Source organism: Pseudonaja textilis, chromosome 8 (genome assembly GCF_049901715.1).
Source record: "Pseudonaja textilis isolate UNSWEBS1 chromosome 8, rPseTex1.2, whole genome shotgun sequence".
Classification (NCBI taxonomy): Eukaryota; Metazoa; Chordata; class Lepidosauria; order Squamata; family Elapidae; genus Pseudonaja; species Pseudonaja textilis.
Genome location: NC_141997.1, coordinates 29,902,145 through 29,918,620, shown reverse-complemented (window position 1 = coordinate 29,918,620; position 16,476 = coordinate 29,902,145). Strand labels below are relative to the sequence as shown.

The window sequence follows — 16,476 nt, the reverse complement described above, 5'->3', positions numbered from 1 at the left end:
CACTGTTTTTCACAGTTACAACCTTTCCAGGATCCCAATGATCACGTGATCAAAATTCAGATATTTGGCAACTGGTTCATACTTATGACCATTGCTTTGTATCCCTAAATATGTGATCCATGATTTTGGGATACAAAGCAATGGTCATAAGTATGAACCCTTTTGCAATCTTCTGACAAGCATTCTCCTGACAATGGAGAAGACAGATTCACTTAATAACTGAGGCAAGAAAGGTCATAAAATGTGGAAAAATTCACTTAAGAAATATATCACTTAACAACAAAAAATGTTGGGCTCAATTGTCGGCCTAAGTCGAGGACAAAACCTGTAGCGTACAAGATTTTATGAGATCCTTATTTGAGGGATTTTGTTTCCACAGGGTTCAGCAGAAAACTCTCCTCATCCAACTCAGCATGCTTTGGCCAAGAATAATTTTAGAAGTTCTTCTCTGAGAGGCAACTTCACAATCTTTCTTTCTCTCCTAGAGCAGCTATGGTGATAAAAGAAAAAATAGAGAAGGCCGATGGACCACATCTGAGGCTGAACATCCCCTTTGCCAGTGAACCAGATTTTATCTGCTTTGATAAAGCCACACAGACCTCCTCTGGGGACACATTAGATGGCCCGCTCCAGGTGAAGGCAAAGCCACATACAGTTCACATATTTGTGTCAGAAAAAGAAAAATGCTATGTGCAGAACACAAGAAGCAGACTACAAGAGAAAGGTCTCACTGTCCAGTCAGGGTTGGAGCTTGAGAACTTCCTTCTGGAGGAAAAACACAAAACAGGGATTGCAGATATGGAACATCATGAGAGTATCTCCTTGACTCCGATTACAGAAGAATGTATTGAGGTACAATCAACCTGTGAATCAGAAGACTATTAATTCCAAAAGTCTTCTGCTTATGCTCCAATCCTTCTTAGTTATAGCTACTATGCAGTGGTGGAAGTATATACTTTCCCAATACAGCCACTGAAAAATATTAATAAAATTCAAATGAAATCAAATATCATTTTAATCTATCTCAATCCACTTTTTTTAAAGACCCCCATCTACTAGAATATGGCTTCTAGTAGGCTGCTCAAAGACTAAATTTGGTTCTTGGCAAACTTGTACACATATATTGTCTTGAGGCACAGTTTTCAATTTATTTTAGTACGTTTAATTTCATGTTCGATGACCATATACAGTATGTACACTTCAACTAGCATTCCCCAATTTTCTGCCCTCCAGCCATGTTGGAATTCAACCCCCATCTTTGTGGTCATACTGGTTAGGCATTATGAGAATTGAAGTCTCACACAGATTTCAAACTTTATATTGGAGATGTCAACTAAAAAATACTTTTTGGGTCTTTTTAGTTGCCAGCAGAAAGGGAGTAGGGAAAACAGTGCATTCCTTAAATGCTTCAGATAATTGCTTGGCAGCTGAATCTGTTTGCGCACAAGATTATTACTGGAGAGCATGATTGATGACTCTTGGCTATGGATGTGTCTCATTGGAGAATCCGGGAGGGGTAGGGGGAAGACTTGGGTCAAGGGTGAAATGAATGATGTGTCAGAGTCGGCTGCAACCAAGAAACGCTGATATGTTCACTCCTAATAAAGTTTTTTTTTTACTCTGAAAGATGTGGCTAGAGACTTATGATTTGAATGGGGGTGCATATTGGAGCCTTGACAACCAGCCCACTCTTGACAGGAGAACCTAAGGGTAGACATAATGTTATAGTCCAGAGCTAATGGTTAGAGTGACTTGTCCTAGACTTCTCCTTGCAGCACTAAGTAAAATTTAATAAAAGCACAAACTGGCTCTGCCACTTGCTTAAGAATTGCAGATATTTACACTTGATTTCCACCAAGTGTCCTATGGTGGCCTCTTCTCTGTCTCTTTCAGAAACCTCTCAGAACTGATCCAACAGCCACTGTTACTGGACAGATACTCTTGGCAGTGGCTAGCCTGCGGGACTCAGACAGAAACAATATTCAGGCAGCTGCAATTATGCTGAATTCTCTTTTAAAGAAAGAGAAGAACAAATTAAGGGGAAAGGTAAGACAAACTGAGAATTTTGCAGATCTCATTGTCAAAGTTCCATGTTGATTTGATGCTGAGATTCACCCTGCAGGTGTCTTGAAATTATTCCTTGCCCTAGTACTGCTAGTTTAAATAGTAGCAAACTGATTTGCACTATGTTTCAATAGCAACCAACCTATTCTGATTTTTTTTTCCAGTGGTATCTGCCCCTATAAATGGTCATTACAAGTTGCTAATGGCATTATTATTTCTTTAAATCAAACATCATATTACAGCATAATCACTGTAATCAAAAACAATTTTGATTTGCTGAGCCACCTTTATAGTGATATTCATGACATAGATGTTGAAGTGTCGGATCTGCCACAACTTAAACCTCTAAATAAAATGACCCTTGGCTCCATTTATTGAGAAAGGTATAATTTATAAGAGATCAAGTGTATTGCAGTAATGCAAAGCCAGAACTGAAAATCGCACACCAAAATCCCTACATTCTACTTTTCCCTCCCTTAACTGTCTCTCATTGCCCACCCCAGTATAATCAATCGAGTTCAGGCAAGATGTTTTCCTAATGGTCGGTCCAAGTGTAGTTTGGAAAGCACCTCCTCTCCTTCTTCCAACTGGATGACCTTAAGGCAGCATCTGGAGGAGATATAGGACTTACTTTCATTTCCTGAAGCATCCCCCTTCCATTCATTCCCCCTCACCACAGTTAATGGCAGTCTCTTGCTGCATAGCAGCGAAGCGCAAGCAAATATAAGATGGTCAGCTGACATTAAGGATGCCTTGATTATCAGTCAAAACTTCATCATCAAAAATACCTATAATTCTGAATTCTCTAGATGAAGCTGGGTGAAATTTTATTCTTCAACACCGAGAATTCTAGAAACAAAAGAATATTTTTCCATCTGACTTTACATGGGAATTCACCGATTATAATCTGTATTCTGAAATACATGTGTCCAAAGATTACCAACTCAGAACTGCAGTATTATTCCAAAGCAACAGGATTCTTTGTTTTATGGACATGTCATTCATATTGCTCAATCCTGATGGAGATAGTCCTTCACTGGGAAAATTGTTTTATAATATTTAAAGTTCTAACTAAGGGTTCCCTAGAAGAAGTGCTCTGAAAAATATTTTGTGACTTCAGTCATCTAATACACACTTTTCAGTTAATAGGGTCCACTTCATCATTTGAGAAATTCCAATACTTTATGATCCAGTTTTGGTCCATATTTTTTTGCTTCCTGATGAAGACTTCCTTTTGAAAATCTAGACAACAAAAGGACCATTTTTCCTAAGAAGAACCTGTCTTATCAAGATGTTCAGTACTACTACATTCATATTTGAATAAGTTATGTCAAGCACTAGAAAATGAAGAAAATACAACTTGTGACAATCTCTTTTTTCTCCTTTCTAGGTATCAGAAATCATAGATATTATTTATTTCCACTTGAATGCTATCCAGGATCGCAGTGCAAGAGAAGCAGCAATAGGAGCTGTTTGCCTGCTGGTTGAAGCACACACAGATGAGGCCATCTCAAGTCTTCTGAGGCTCTCGCTCTTTTGCGACAGGTTGGTCTAGTGGTTAAAGAGCTGGGCTCAGAGTAAGGAAATCTCAGTTCTGTTCCTAAGTTAAGCATAAAGCAAGTAGGGGAACTTTCAGCCAGTCATTTTCAAAAATCCCTAGGAAGAAGGCAATGGCAATCTAGTTCTACAAATGTTGGCCAGAAAACTGCAAGGACTTTTCCATGTAGTCACTAGAAGTAAAAATTGCCTCAAAGGCACTTGGGGAGGAAAAAAGAGTGGCAGGCTAATTATTCTGACAAGTATGGGGAAAAAAGGCTTTCTTCTGATGGGCTGATAACAATAGCAATGACCCCACCATTTTGAATTCTCTGCCATACCACATTTATTCCTGGAATACTGTGGATAAATGCACTCATTTGTCTCTTATTTATTGGGTTAGTGATGATTCACTTCAATTGTTGAATTGCTAATGCAATTGTCAGTGTCTATTTTTCAGTACCAATGGACACGAAATCAAAATACAAGGGTTCATTCAAGTCTACGAGCTTGAGGGGTGTACTTATGAAACCCTACAAGACAAGACAGTCTGCAGAGCCCTCATCTGGTCATAATTTATCAGCACTACACAGACAAAAATAAGTATAAAAGACAGGAAATTGCCTTATGTCATAATCACACCCACCCACAATTACTAACAATGGCTTTTAAGAGATTTCGGTAGGGATCTTTTCCATGCCTGAAAATGTCAAGGACCAGGGGTGGGATTCAAAAATTTTAACAACCGGTTCTGCGGGCATGGTTTAGGTGGTGGGTGTGGCTTGGTGGTCATGTGACTGGGTGCACATGGCTTGGTGGTCATGTTATTGGCTGGGTGTGAACAACTCAATATCACTCACATCGAGGCACGCATCTCCTCCCCTGGCTTCTCATGACTGTGGGGATGCTGCAACAGTCGTAAGTGTGAAAAATGGTCATAAGTCACTTTTTTCAGTGCCACTGCAACTTTAAATGGTCATTCCACACAAGCAAAGTACCAGCAAAGAAGGGAAAAAATTCCAGAGACATTCCAGGGACGGGAACTCTAGTCCTGCCAAGAATGTAATAAGGGTTAATGGAGAGGCAGTTTCTGTAAGCAACACCAGAATGTTTCCTTCCTGCCTTCCTTACAGGATTAGGCCAGTAATTTCTTTTAACAACCGGTTCTCCGAACTGCTTAGAATGTTAACTGGTTCTAGCGAATAGGTGCAAACTGGTAGAATCCCACCCCTGTCAAGGACTGAGTTTGGAATTCTTGGAATGCAAAAGAAGATTATGCCAAAAGTGAACATTATTTTTTGAGTCCATCATATAGATTGTACTGTAAGAATTTCATCTTCTGAAGAATTCCATGTTCAGTCTTGGACTATTTTCTAATGGGCAATTTAGAGCATTTTCTGGAATCACCCTACTTTTCTTGTGCCAACAAAACAGTAAAACAGACAAGCTTTAGGTTGGCCCAACAAGGGTTAGACAATCAATGGTGGGATTCAAATTTTTTTGCCACCGGTTCAGTGGGTGTGGCTTGGTGGGCACATGCGCACCAAACACACACTTTGCGCAGGTGCAGAGGTGTTTGCGCAGGTGCAGAGGCATTCCAACTCACTTCCTGCAAGCCTGCACTCTCCGGTCACTTCAGCAGCTGCCGCGTGGCACTCTTCTGTGCCACGCAAAGCAACTGCACTTCAAAAGCAGAGGATAAAGGTGAATATAGGAGCTCGGGTGGGCGGGCCCAACAGCAGAGCAGCGGAGAAAACAGGTTCGGTCTCTGCTGCTCATCACCTCTACCAGCTCGGTAGAACCGGGCCGAACCGGTAGCATACCACCACTGTAGATGATGCTATAAATCATTAGTTGGAATATAGAGTAGTCATAAATAAGAAGAACACAGCAATTTTCCAAAGCAAGCTGCTGAAAACATAAATTTGAAATTCATAATCTAAGAATTAATCCCTTGTCCTCACCTCTGGATAAACTTGAATTTGTTTACATGACATAAAACTAAATCCGGGGAAAACTGCACCGCCATGCTGGTTTCTGAGACTGTTGCTTTCAAGATGGTACATTATAAGATTGCCTCCTTGGAGACCCAGCCACACAAGTTGTTCAGTGAAGACGAAATATTGACTTTATTGATACAAAGAATTGTATGCTATTTGTCTCTTCCTGCATTACTCAGCTGAACTTTCATGAGCCTCCAGTGTATGCTTCAGCAGCATGGAATGTGCTTCCTTTGCCACTCCAATTATTAAAAAGACGAAGCAGGGAGCAGTTCACAAATGTGTCAGGAGAAGAGTGCTGGAAACAACAAAGCAAATTGGGCGAGTTGAAAGGCAGCATCTGAACTGACTTGTACAACCTGGACCTGTGGTTATTGAAGACGACAGTGTCTCAGTTTGGGTGAAAAACAGTGAAAAGATGCTCCTTTAAAATACTGTTCTAACTTTCCTGATTTAAAAAGCAACTCACATATATATATCCTCTGCAATCTTTAATAGCCAATTGTTTTCCAGGTGTGCAGGAAGTTTCTCTTTTTGTCTGTATTTGTGCCCATATTTTCATTTCAATAAGTCTGTCTCTCTGTCTTTTTCTCCAACACACACACACACACACACACACACACACACTTTATCACAAATGACTGTGGAGATTCTCAGTCATCCAGGTCACGGTTGTCCCAAAGATGCTTTTTCAAGAGACCACTGGATGTTCTTGTTTTTCTTTGAAGACAATTCGCTTGTTATCCAAGAAGCTTCTTCAGATGAAGAAGCTTCTTGGATGAGATGTGAAATGTTTTCAAAGAAAAACCAGAACGTGCAGTGGCCTCTTGAAAAAGCACCTTTGGAACTTTATCCCAAAATATGTTTGAAGAAGTAATCAACAATGGCTTTTTTTTTTAAACAAAAAATCTTTATATGTTTTGTTTTCAATTTCAATTTTCAGACATGTTACTCAAATTTGGGAAGCCCTGGGCCAAGCTAAACAACCTGTCAGACTCCAGGTCCTTGCCAAACTCCTTGAAGTCCTAAAAAGAAGACCCAGCCTCCACAGTGAGCCCCTGTGCTCAGACCTAAATTTTAAGGACAATAATACTTCCTTTTTCCCGCTCGCTGTAAGTTTCTTCCATGGTTACTTACTCATTTGAGAATCCAAATAATGAATGATACATATTTGGCAGATAAACACCAAACTGTCTAGAATTTAGATATTGTGTTTATATGTATATTCTTTTCCCAGGCAACAAAGGCCCTGGGCATAATATTTAAGGATAAAAGGTGCAAAGTTCCTATGAATAGCTTTTACGTATCTGTGATAATTTTCCTGGTCATTCAACTGCACTACTTGGTGAGCTCTTTAGATGATGACTATGGGCAGGAGGAGATCCTCAAAACATCACACTACATAAGGTAACTAGTGGGATACAAAACAAGTAATAACGGTGTTAGGTATTACATAATAAACTTTTTTTTCTTAAGGACAGAGACTTGTAGAGATATTGATGCTTGTTTACATCAGCGAATGTACACAATGAGAGAAATTAAAATGGCCTCCTAGAAAATTCCTTGAAAGAATGATTGTCACATGTTGTGACAAATCATCAATTATGACTGAACATTCAGTACATTGAGAAGTAAGTTCCAGTAGATTCAGAAGCATTTAGTATCAAGGTTGAAGCCAGACTTTACTCATACTTCTACAAATCTGTTGAGCTGGAAGGAAACTGGAAAAATTGGAGAAAGGACAGAAAAGGGTGAGAGGCTTTGGGGGGCATTTATTCAGAAGTCTTCTAAATGTTTCTCCTAAGCCTTCACATCTTCAGCAGTGGAACATTTTTGTTCTTCTTCAGAAGTCAGAGAAGGAAGAAAGAAGGGATGTAGCCTTTTTCTAGAATGTTTCTCCAATCTTTATTGGATACCTTTCTTCTCTTTTGATAAATTAATAGAACTCATCACTTCCACAACACTGACTGAACAGAGATGACATGATCTTCTAATATCATTAGATTTATAGCATTCAAAATGGCATTTTATTAATGAGATATGTGGTATCTCACCATTTACAAAACTTCTTTTCTTCACTTCCACACACCTTCTACAATTACTGCTGATAATTTGTTTGGATTGCAGTGATATGGGGGGAGTGGAGAGGGGGAGTGAGAGACAGAGACAGAGACAGACAGAGAGAGAATACACAACGATCTTGAAGCAAAAATAGTTTTTTGTGCAAACAATGGAAGCTTGAACATGTCTGGACTTCAATTTCAGAATTCCCCAGCCAGCATTCTGTGCTAGTCTATAAAATCAGGATACTGGTGCTATTTAAACATTAAATGTGTGTGAACACACACACGCACACGCACACCACCAAAAATGTAAAAACATACTAAAAACCTATTTCATTTGTTCACATGCTGAAGTACAGTAGTTTCCGTAATTTCAGCACAGATGAGTGACTGTTCAAAACTTGTTACCAATGTTCTATGTGAGCAGAAGTGAAATGTCATTAAATATATGCGTCATCAAATATATGTGTCATTAAATAGAAGGAATTTGTGTAATTATTAGCTGAACTAATTGAATTTAAAGTGACTAAATGTGACTTTTCTTTGTTCATGGATCCATTTGCTTTTCTGGTGTGATCCCTGGATTACTACTCAAAGACCAAGTGTCCAAGAACAAAATGCATCCCTGATGTAGCAGTTTACTACCAACAGAAATGACAGGGATTTTCAGAAAAAAATAAGTTCTCATATAGACTGAGAATGTTATTCCATTTTCATATGTCTCAAAAAGTATACTAGCTAACAACGATTTTGCTTCTTGAACACTTTTGGTGTATCTTATAAAATTTGAGCTGCTAATCACCCCTTCCCCCCACCTCCATAATTTAACCTTTCACATACAGTTTTATTAAAAAAAAATCTTGTGTTTTGCAATTTCTTCTCTGTTTTAAGTTTACTAATTTGGCCATAAACATTATTTGGGGTGAGACAGATACAAACAGGAGAGAGAGATGATAGATGGATGGATGGATGGATGGATGGATGGATAGATAGATAGATAGATAGATAGATAGATAGATAGATAGATAGATAGATAGATAGATAGATAGATGATTGATGGAGAGAGAAAGAGAGAGGGAGGGAGAGAGAGATCAAATACCAGTCAAATTATTTTCTTGTCCTTAATTCAGCTGTACCATGGAAACTTTAAAAGCCTTGATTAAAAGGGAGAGGTCATCACAGACATGTTTTACGAGTCTCACAGAAAACTGGGAACTTCTATCTTCACCAGAGAATTACCTTGAAGGTGTTTTCCTCTTGGCCAGGTAAACCATAGGGCGGGGCAAAGCTCACGGCAGAGTTCACCATGACTGTGATATGCAATAATTTGATTAATGTTGTTCTTCTAGGGCTCTTGTCAAGCATCATCATGGGCTTGATTACGCTGTGTTCACCAAGGTGATACCATTTCTCCATCATGGGGATGATCAACAGAAACTAACAGCAATGGCCTTTTTCACTGCAGTAGGTTTATTTCCTCCTTCATGTAGCTGTTTGGGACAGATTAAGCATGAGCACTTAGGAGTAGATTTAGATTTGCAACTCTAGCTGGAAAATGACATACAAAACTCTGAGCATTCAGGGACATGGGCAGGGGGGAAGGTTTCCAAAAAGATCAAGATTGTAGCCACAACCAATGCAACCCACACAAAAAGGAAAAAGGCTCTGGGAGAAGGTAAGACAATTCACTGTTGACATGCACTTATGAATTCATTTATTGGAACTTAATTTATGGCTGATGATTGATACCTCGGTTACTACATCCCTGTTCCATCTAGCTAAAATCTGTAGGTCTTACCACCTGTCCATTTGGCAAACTAATATTCTAATTTTCATCCCAGCTAAACAAGGTGTGATAAAGCTATAAAGAAAACATTATAAGAGAAAACCCAAAATTCTGAATGGAATTCTTTTTCTGAAATCATCTCAAGATTATACACCAATATTTATGTTGTCCTTTCTCTCCTGCAGCATTATATGGCCTTTTAAATTCTTCAACTAATAAATGAACAAACTCCTAATGCCTCACTTGTTGCTTTTTCTTAGAGATCATAGATGAGTTAAAAATAGGCGTGGAAGAAAAAGAGGAAATAGAAGTGGGGAAGGGTTAGGAAGTCAGAGTTCCCTCCAGAGGCATCCCAGAGAGGGCGAAAAAGTCATGATGGTACTCGTGACCAGCAAAGCTCCTAAACATGTCCTTCAATTGAGCAGTGATGGCCGCCATCTTGACTTTCTTGACCTCTTTCCCCCCAAATACAGCCCTGATTCCATCTTTATCTTTCCACAGCTATTGGGGGATAGGTGAAGTGTTCTGATTTTCTGCCACATATTTACTGATTTATGTTGTTCAGCTTCTTTCTTCTGAGTCTACCTATACAGTGCTACAAAAGCATTATATCCTGAGCTTATTAAAGAGTTGGCAGATTGATTCAAACCCAACCTACCGCTGGCTCAGTCTTCACGGGATGGGGAATGTAATTCAGCATCTGCAAAACGTGAGTGACAATGATTTTTTTTTCCCCCATCAGTGATTGAACCTGGTATATTATTTGCATGCTTGAAGAAAACTTTAGCTTATGAATGAGGCTAACATAATGACTTGTGTCTGAAGAGATGAAGCTAATTTGGTGCTGGAACCATTCAATCAGGCAACTGTGAATAATGCCTTAGTTGCCTCTTTTTCTTGAATATTGTAAGATTCCCTGCATGAAACTACTTTGAAAAGACTTTGGCAACTTTAATGTGTTCAGAATGTTGTAGCCAGCTTTCTTCTACAAGGGATATATAAGGCTGATATTATTATTTTTGAGGATCAACTATATTGATTGAGCTATTTAATTCCAAGGACAATTCAAGCTACTGTTTTTAATCCATAAAACACTGTTTCTTTGAGACAGATCACCAATCTCCTGCCTTAGAAGTGAGATTGAAAGTCCATTTATTGACTGAGGCAGAAGTAAATCTCATAGGTAAATAAATAGTCCATCAAAGCACAATGTCTTACCTCTTCAAGTATTAATAAAGTGACATGTCGTATATCTCATACGAACAAAAGACGCGAGGCGGTGACTTGGTTCAGCTCATTTATTAGGGTAAAACACAAGTGGGGAGAGTGGGGAAGAAGCGCGGCTTAAAAACACTTTCTGCCGAGTGCTGCGGCCAATCGGGTCGTTTTGAATCGCCCGCGATCGGCTCAGCCAATCGCGATCGATTCCGAACGACCAATCAGTGCCGCGCACTCAGCCAATCCAGTGGCCGTGCGCTTTAGCCAATCCGGGTTGCCGGATCTCGAGTATTCAAATGTCTGTACAGAACATGACAAATGCCTTCGCATTTTTGTAGCCTAGTTCTCTAGAAGTCCTTCTTTGCTGCCTACAATTTTGGGAAGAATTGCATCTTAAACTTTCATGTCCTACAAAAAGGTTTTACTGTATTTAGCATACAAGTTGCTGATCAGTTCAATAATAGTGGTATCAAATTATATCAAATAGACAAATACAAAAAGAAAGAAAGAATGAGTGTTGATGTCTTTTCAGAGGAAAGAACTCACATCCCTAATCCTGAGTATACTTCCTAACTTCCATGATTCTGATGAGAAGGTGGCATTGACAGCTATTGAGATCATAACCAAGGAGGTTGCACACCACAAAACTGTCAACCATGTACTTCTAAAGATTGTCAAACAGCTTCAGCCATTCTTGGTAGATGTAAGTTAGAAGATATTATTCATTCACATGAGACAGGCTTTTCAAACTGGGAGGATAAATAGAAAAATTCGGGAAACCTTTAAAAATATTTTCTTCTTTTCTTCTACTACAGGAGAAATAACCATAAGGATCTGGCATAAAGCATCTCCCTTTCTTCTCATTAATAAATTCAGTTATTTTATGCCAGTTTTCCTTAGGAAGGGGCCCGAGAGAAAATAGCCTTAAAAAACTAGATCTTTGTTTTGCTTCCAAAGTTGATATTTACAAGTCTAATAGAAATTGAAGTATTTCCTTTCCTTCTGAAACTCCAGAGGAGGAACAATGTATGTTGTGCTGCAAATCAGCTGTTCCAAGACATCTTGAAGACTTTGGACCCAAAAGACAAATCCTCTATGCAGGATCAGGTTCTCAATAGTATTGTAACACTGATGTTAAACCTAGAAGATCCACATCTAGATGTGACAAAGGTAAACCAAGTTGTACATATTTGTACCCACCTAGTTCATGCTAGTAGTAGTAGTAGTAGTAGTAGTAGTAGTAGGAGGAGGAGGAGGAGGAGGAGGAGGAGGATAGCAGCACAAACATCATGAAATGATGACAATATGAACTATATGAACATTGTAAGATAGATTAGCATTACATCCTTTGTGTTTTTGAGCAAAGACTTTGTGGTGTATCTGACATCATTTCCCCAGAATGATATCAAGAAAGTCAAGATGTGTAACCACAACTGCAAGATCACAGCCCATCAATGTAACACAAGTACAAAAAAAATGGGGGGGGCAGGGCTTCCATTGCACACTTGTAAATGCTGTCTTGACTTTTTTTTTACATTTAACTTATAGACTCTCCTGCACAATACACACCCTAAAACCTGAACATAATAAAATATAATGTTCAAGGAAAATTAAAGAATGTCAAACTTAAACAACTGCCTTATTTGAGAGAAGGAAAAGCAACATTTCCAAAATATGGAAAATGCTTTGCTTATGGGTTTAAAATTATGTAAAGCACTTTTTTATAGTTGTAACATTTTTCAGGCTGATACTGTGAATTAATTTAAAAGCATTTGCCGTAGTAAAGGCAACTTCCCCCTCAACATTAAACATACTAAATTTTCCTGAAAGAAATTAACGAACTACTCTGGATACTTTTCCTTTATTATCTGGATAAACATGTAATAGCTTGCTAAATAATGTTCTTGCCTTTCTTCCCTGTTATTTTTCAAATCCTGATCCGGGGAACATTTTTATTTCCTCTGAATTTGCAGTCCCGTACTAACAGTTTACAACATTGCAAAGCCTTCTTGGGATGGACGGCAAATGACAACGAGAACTTTTGGAATGTGCTCTGTAAGCATCTGGTAAGCCCATTAAAGCATATTGAGCTCTTTTTAGTCATATGTTGTTCGTTTGTTTTTAATCTATTGATTCCAAATCATCAAATAAAGATGAAGAAGAAGTGAGAGAGAGAAAAGAGGCTACCCTTATTTAGCATGCATGCTTCCTAATAAGTCATGTACCCTACAACAGTTTCTCCAACCAGGTAGGAATGTATTCACAGCTATTGTATTTCCTTTTCTTGTTATTAGGAAGAAAGCTTTCTCTGTATGCTACCCAGACAAAATGCTCACACCCGCCCTGCCCATCACGCACAGCATATAATGTTGAAGCATGTTGGTTTCTCCATCTATCCAATAGTTCTTCTCCACCTTTGACAACCTCAGCATGTTGTGCAAGGAAATCACATCATTGAGAATCTTTCCTAGGCAACGAAAATCCAACATATATAGCCTAGGGCTGATCAATTACCAGGTTTTGTTCACATGCACTGAATTTTTCAGTATAATGTATTCACATGTGGGGTCTTGACATGGATTGTCAGAGATACATTTCAAGAGACGATGTTATAGGCTAAACATCTAAAGAAAGTACCCATTCAATGCTGCTTTCTCCAATCTAGTACTTTTCACATACATTAGGGAATGTGCTTCCAAACTATTTTGAGGGCACTAAGTTGGGGAAGAAAGGCCTAACTCAAGGGGAATTTCAACTGCATTCTTACCGTATCTTGTAGATTACATTGAGGAGTGCTCTTTAACATGGAACAAAATTATTTTCTAGGTTAAAGAGCATCCTGGAAAACTGAGGGGCTTCTTGGACCAAGCACAGGAATATACTCAGAGCCCACAAAAGTCTTCAAGGATTGCAGCTGCCACATTTATAGGTTATATCAATAACATTATTTATATTTCCCTTTTTCCTATTCTTCCATAGGTCCCAAGGCTATTTCATGTAATGGTCAAAATAGCTCATCTATTTCTTCTGATGATTCATAAGTTATATAATCATTGCTTGCATTCATGAGCAGCTTAATAAAACTTTATAGCAGTAAGTTCTAGGCATTTCTGGAGATCATAGATTTCCACCAGATCAATTGCTTTCAAATGGTGTTCTGAAGAACCATTAAGTCTTCAGAAGAGTATCAGGATCCTTTTCCAAGGTCTTAAAAGCAGAGGTGGTATTCAGCAGGTTGTGACCAGTTCTGGAGAACTGATAGCAGAAATTTTGAGTAGTTCGGAGAACCGGCAAATACCACCTCTGACTGGCCCCGGCCCCATCTATTCTCTGCTTCCCAAGTCCCAACTGATTCTTTTGTTGCCCTGCACAGGAGAACAGAGCTGGAAATCAGATTTGTGGGGTGGGGGTGGGGAATGGGATTTTGCAGTAACCTTCCCCTGGAGTGGGGAGGGAATGGAGATTTTGCAATATCCTTCCTCTGCCATGACCACCAAGTCATGCCACACCCACCAAGCCATGACCACAGAACTGGTAGTAAAAAAAATTGTATCCCACCACTGCTAAAAAGGTTCTCAAAGACCCAGTTTGATTCACATACCCAGATTTGAAATGTATGGTACAGGAGAAACTGGAGAGACTCTAGAATAGCAACATGATATCCTTCAAATATGTTGAAAGGATAACTTCTAAAATTCCCATCTAGCATGTCCTGGTAAAGTTCTGACTTTGCCCAAGCATATCATGGCTATAATGCTGTTCCCATCCCAAATTAGCAGTGGGGAGACCCATATTCTGGAAAACTTTCCCATGGATTGCTTTGTTAAGCACATATTAATGACTCTACTAAAGAGCTTCAAGCTGCTTAGTGTCTGATAAGTATATGGTGTGTGTGTTATTTTGCTGTTTTTATTTTATTAATCATTTCTTGGAGTCACATTTGGGCTTTGAATGAGCTACATTGTAGAATATCATCATTGATGATCTGCAATATAGTTTGCTGTCCTGTCTGTCTATCCATCCATCCATCTATCCTATACAGCTGGGATTTTCTGATAACCTGACATCCAATCACAGGCTAGATTTCATCCTGCTTAGATTTTTCAGGATCAGCCAAATTGGGTACACACTGTCCACTTGCTTAGCAATAGAAATAATATAACAAGTGCAATAAATACATTGGTCTGGAATGGGATAACTTGCCACAGCCATGGGACAACTCACTTTGGGACACTTCATCAGTTCAATTTAATTGTATTGTCAATTGTATTAAATATGAAGAATATGGTCATATTTGTTTTAATATGTAAGACACTCTGGAACCACACTCTTCACACAATGATATGCTTGTTGAAACAAAAAAATAAAAATTTATTGCAAAAAACCCCCACCATCATTCAATTTAATTATTTAAAATGATTTTTTTTTGGTCATTCGCATTTCATTTTGCCCTTCCTTTCTGTAATTATTCAGTTCCACTATTTCTTTGATATTAGTGTGACCCTTGTCCCACAGCAAGCTGCCCCATGGTGAGTTGGCTGTGGCAAGTTGGCTCAGCAAGTTGGCCGTGGTGAGTTGTCATAGACCCTGGTCAGTCATACAGTTGCCATATAGCAACCCAATTATTGCAGAACACGGTGAGAAAGCCTTGCTTCTAGGAAGCAGGACGAAATGTAAGTTAAGGTAATGAAGATGTGTCTTTTGATGTACATTTAATCTAACTTATCTTTAGATTCTATCTTCCAGCACATGGAATCCAGTCACTTGCAAAAATCAGAAGTAGACTACTTGAGGAGAGGTGAATATATTAATAACTTTTTATGATATGGATAGGATTTTTTTGTGTTACCACTGAATTTATCTTCCCATTGCCAGCCACACTGATAAAAACAACAACAATATGCAGACAAATAGGATTCTGTGGAAAGAATGTGCCCTCAAAAGCTTATTTTCAACAGTATTAAGCACTACCTGTTCAAGGGTATATTTTCCTTTACAAATCAAGCCGTTGCTTTACTAATGTATTAAAAATTATTTAAAAGAGTTGCATGCTTAATATACGCTTTTGTTTTCCTCTCTCCATCCCTCTGCAGAAGCCATTGGCCTTGTTTAACCTGCCACAAGTCCTCTTTTTTCTGTAGTCCGTAGATAACTGACTGAAGAATGGCCTTCTTTATATTCCTTATCACTTACCAGAGTAGTTGGGATGCTCCCTTCCCAAGGCAGCAATTCCCAGACTGAGATTGGACACTTCCTCACAAATCCACCCCTAGGCAAACAATTGGGCTACCTAACCAGAAGCAACCTGGTTCATTGGGTTTCGCCCAGGTCCGCTTGTTAAACTGCCCTTACTCTTTGTTTTAGCTTTGAGGGCTTTTCCATCTGACAGATGTTCTGTCCCAGTTGTTTCGGAACCAGAGAAAGTCTGCAGATATTGCCCAGATCTATTCAGATGTTCCCGCTATTTCCCAAGGTATGCTATTTTTTCCATCTGGAGTGTTGAGCTAAAATAAATAAATAAAGGCAACCTTTGTAACGGGAAGATGGAGAGGAAATATTTAATTTCTGGGTTTGTTCTTCCGGTTAAGTCATGATATGTTTGGTTTGGTTTTGGGTGATTGTGTTGCACACAAATACAGCCATTATGGTTTGTGAACTATAATTAATAGCTTTACCCAATGGGCAAATACAGGCAAATGTGCCTTATATAACCAACTATCATTAACCAACTCCTTTCTTAGTACAAACCATAATTTGCTGCTTGTTACACCACCCAAAAATAGCTGTGTGACTCTGCCAGCCACAACTT

At 38.9% G+C, this 16,476-nt stretch overlaps 1 protein-coding gene across 1 annotated transcript; it reads left to right on the top strand.

Annotated features, from left to right (window-relative positions):
• Window positions 1-492: 492 nt before the first annotated feature.
• LOC113441370 (maestro heat-like repeat-containing protein family member 6) lies at window positions 493-16,180 on the top strand. Its single transcript, XM_026708359.2, has 14 exons — window positions 493-852; window positions 1,894-2,046; window positions 3,455-3,609; window positions 6,544-6,712; window positions 6,838-7,007; window positions 8,794-8,928; window positions 9,013-9,127; window positions 10,015-10,158; window positions 11,200-11,370; window positions 11,682-11,837; window positions 12,641-12,733; window positions 13,494-13,596; window positions 15,400-15,465; window positions 16,032-16,180. The coding sequence occupies exons 1-14, from the start codon at window positions 493-495 to the stop codon at window positions 16,178-16,180; spliced, it is 2,139 nt and encodes a 712-aa protein (XP_026564144.2).
• Window positions 16,181-16,476: the final 296 nt, after the last annotated feature.

Coding starts and splice junctions, on each gene's coding strand:
- LOC113441370 (XM_026708359.2), top strand. CDS start 493: ATGGTGATAAAAGAAAAAATAGAGAAGGCCGATGGACCACATCTGAGG. Junction 2,047..3,454: donor AGAACAAATTAAGGGGAAAG/GTAAGACAAACT, acceptor TCTCCTTTCTAG/GTATCAGAAATCATAGATAT. Junction 13,597..15,399: donor TGCAGCTGCCACATTTATAG/GTTATATCAATA, acceptor ACTTATCTTTAG/ATTCTATCTTCCAGCACATG.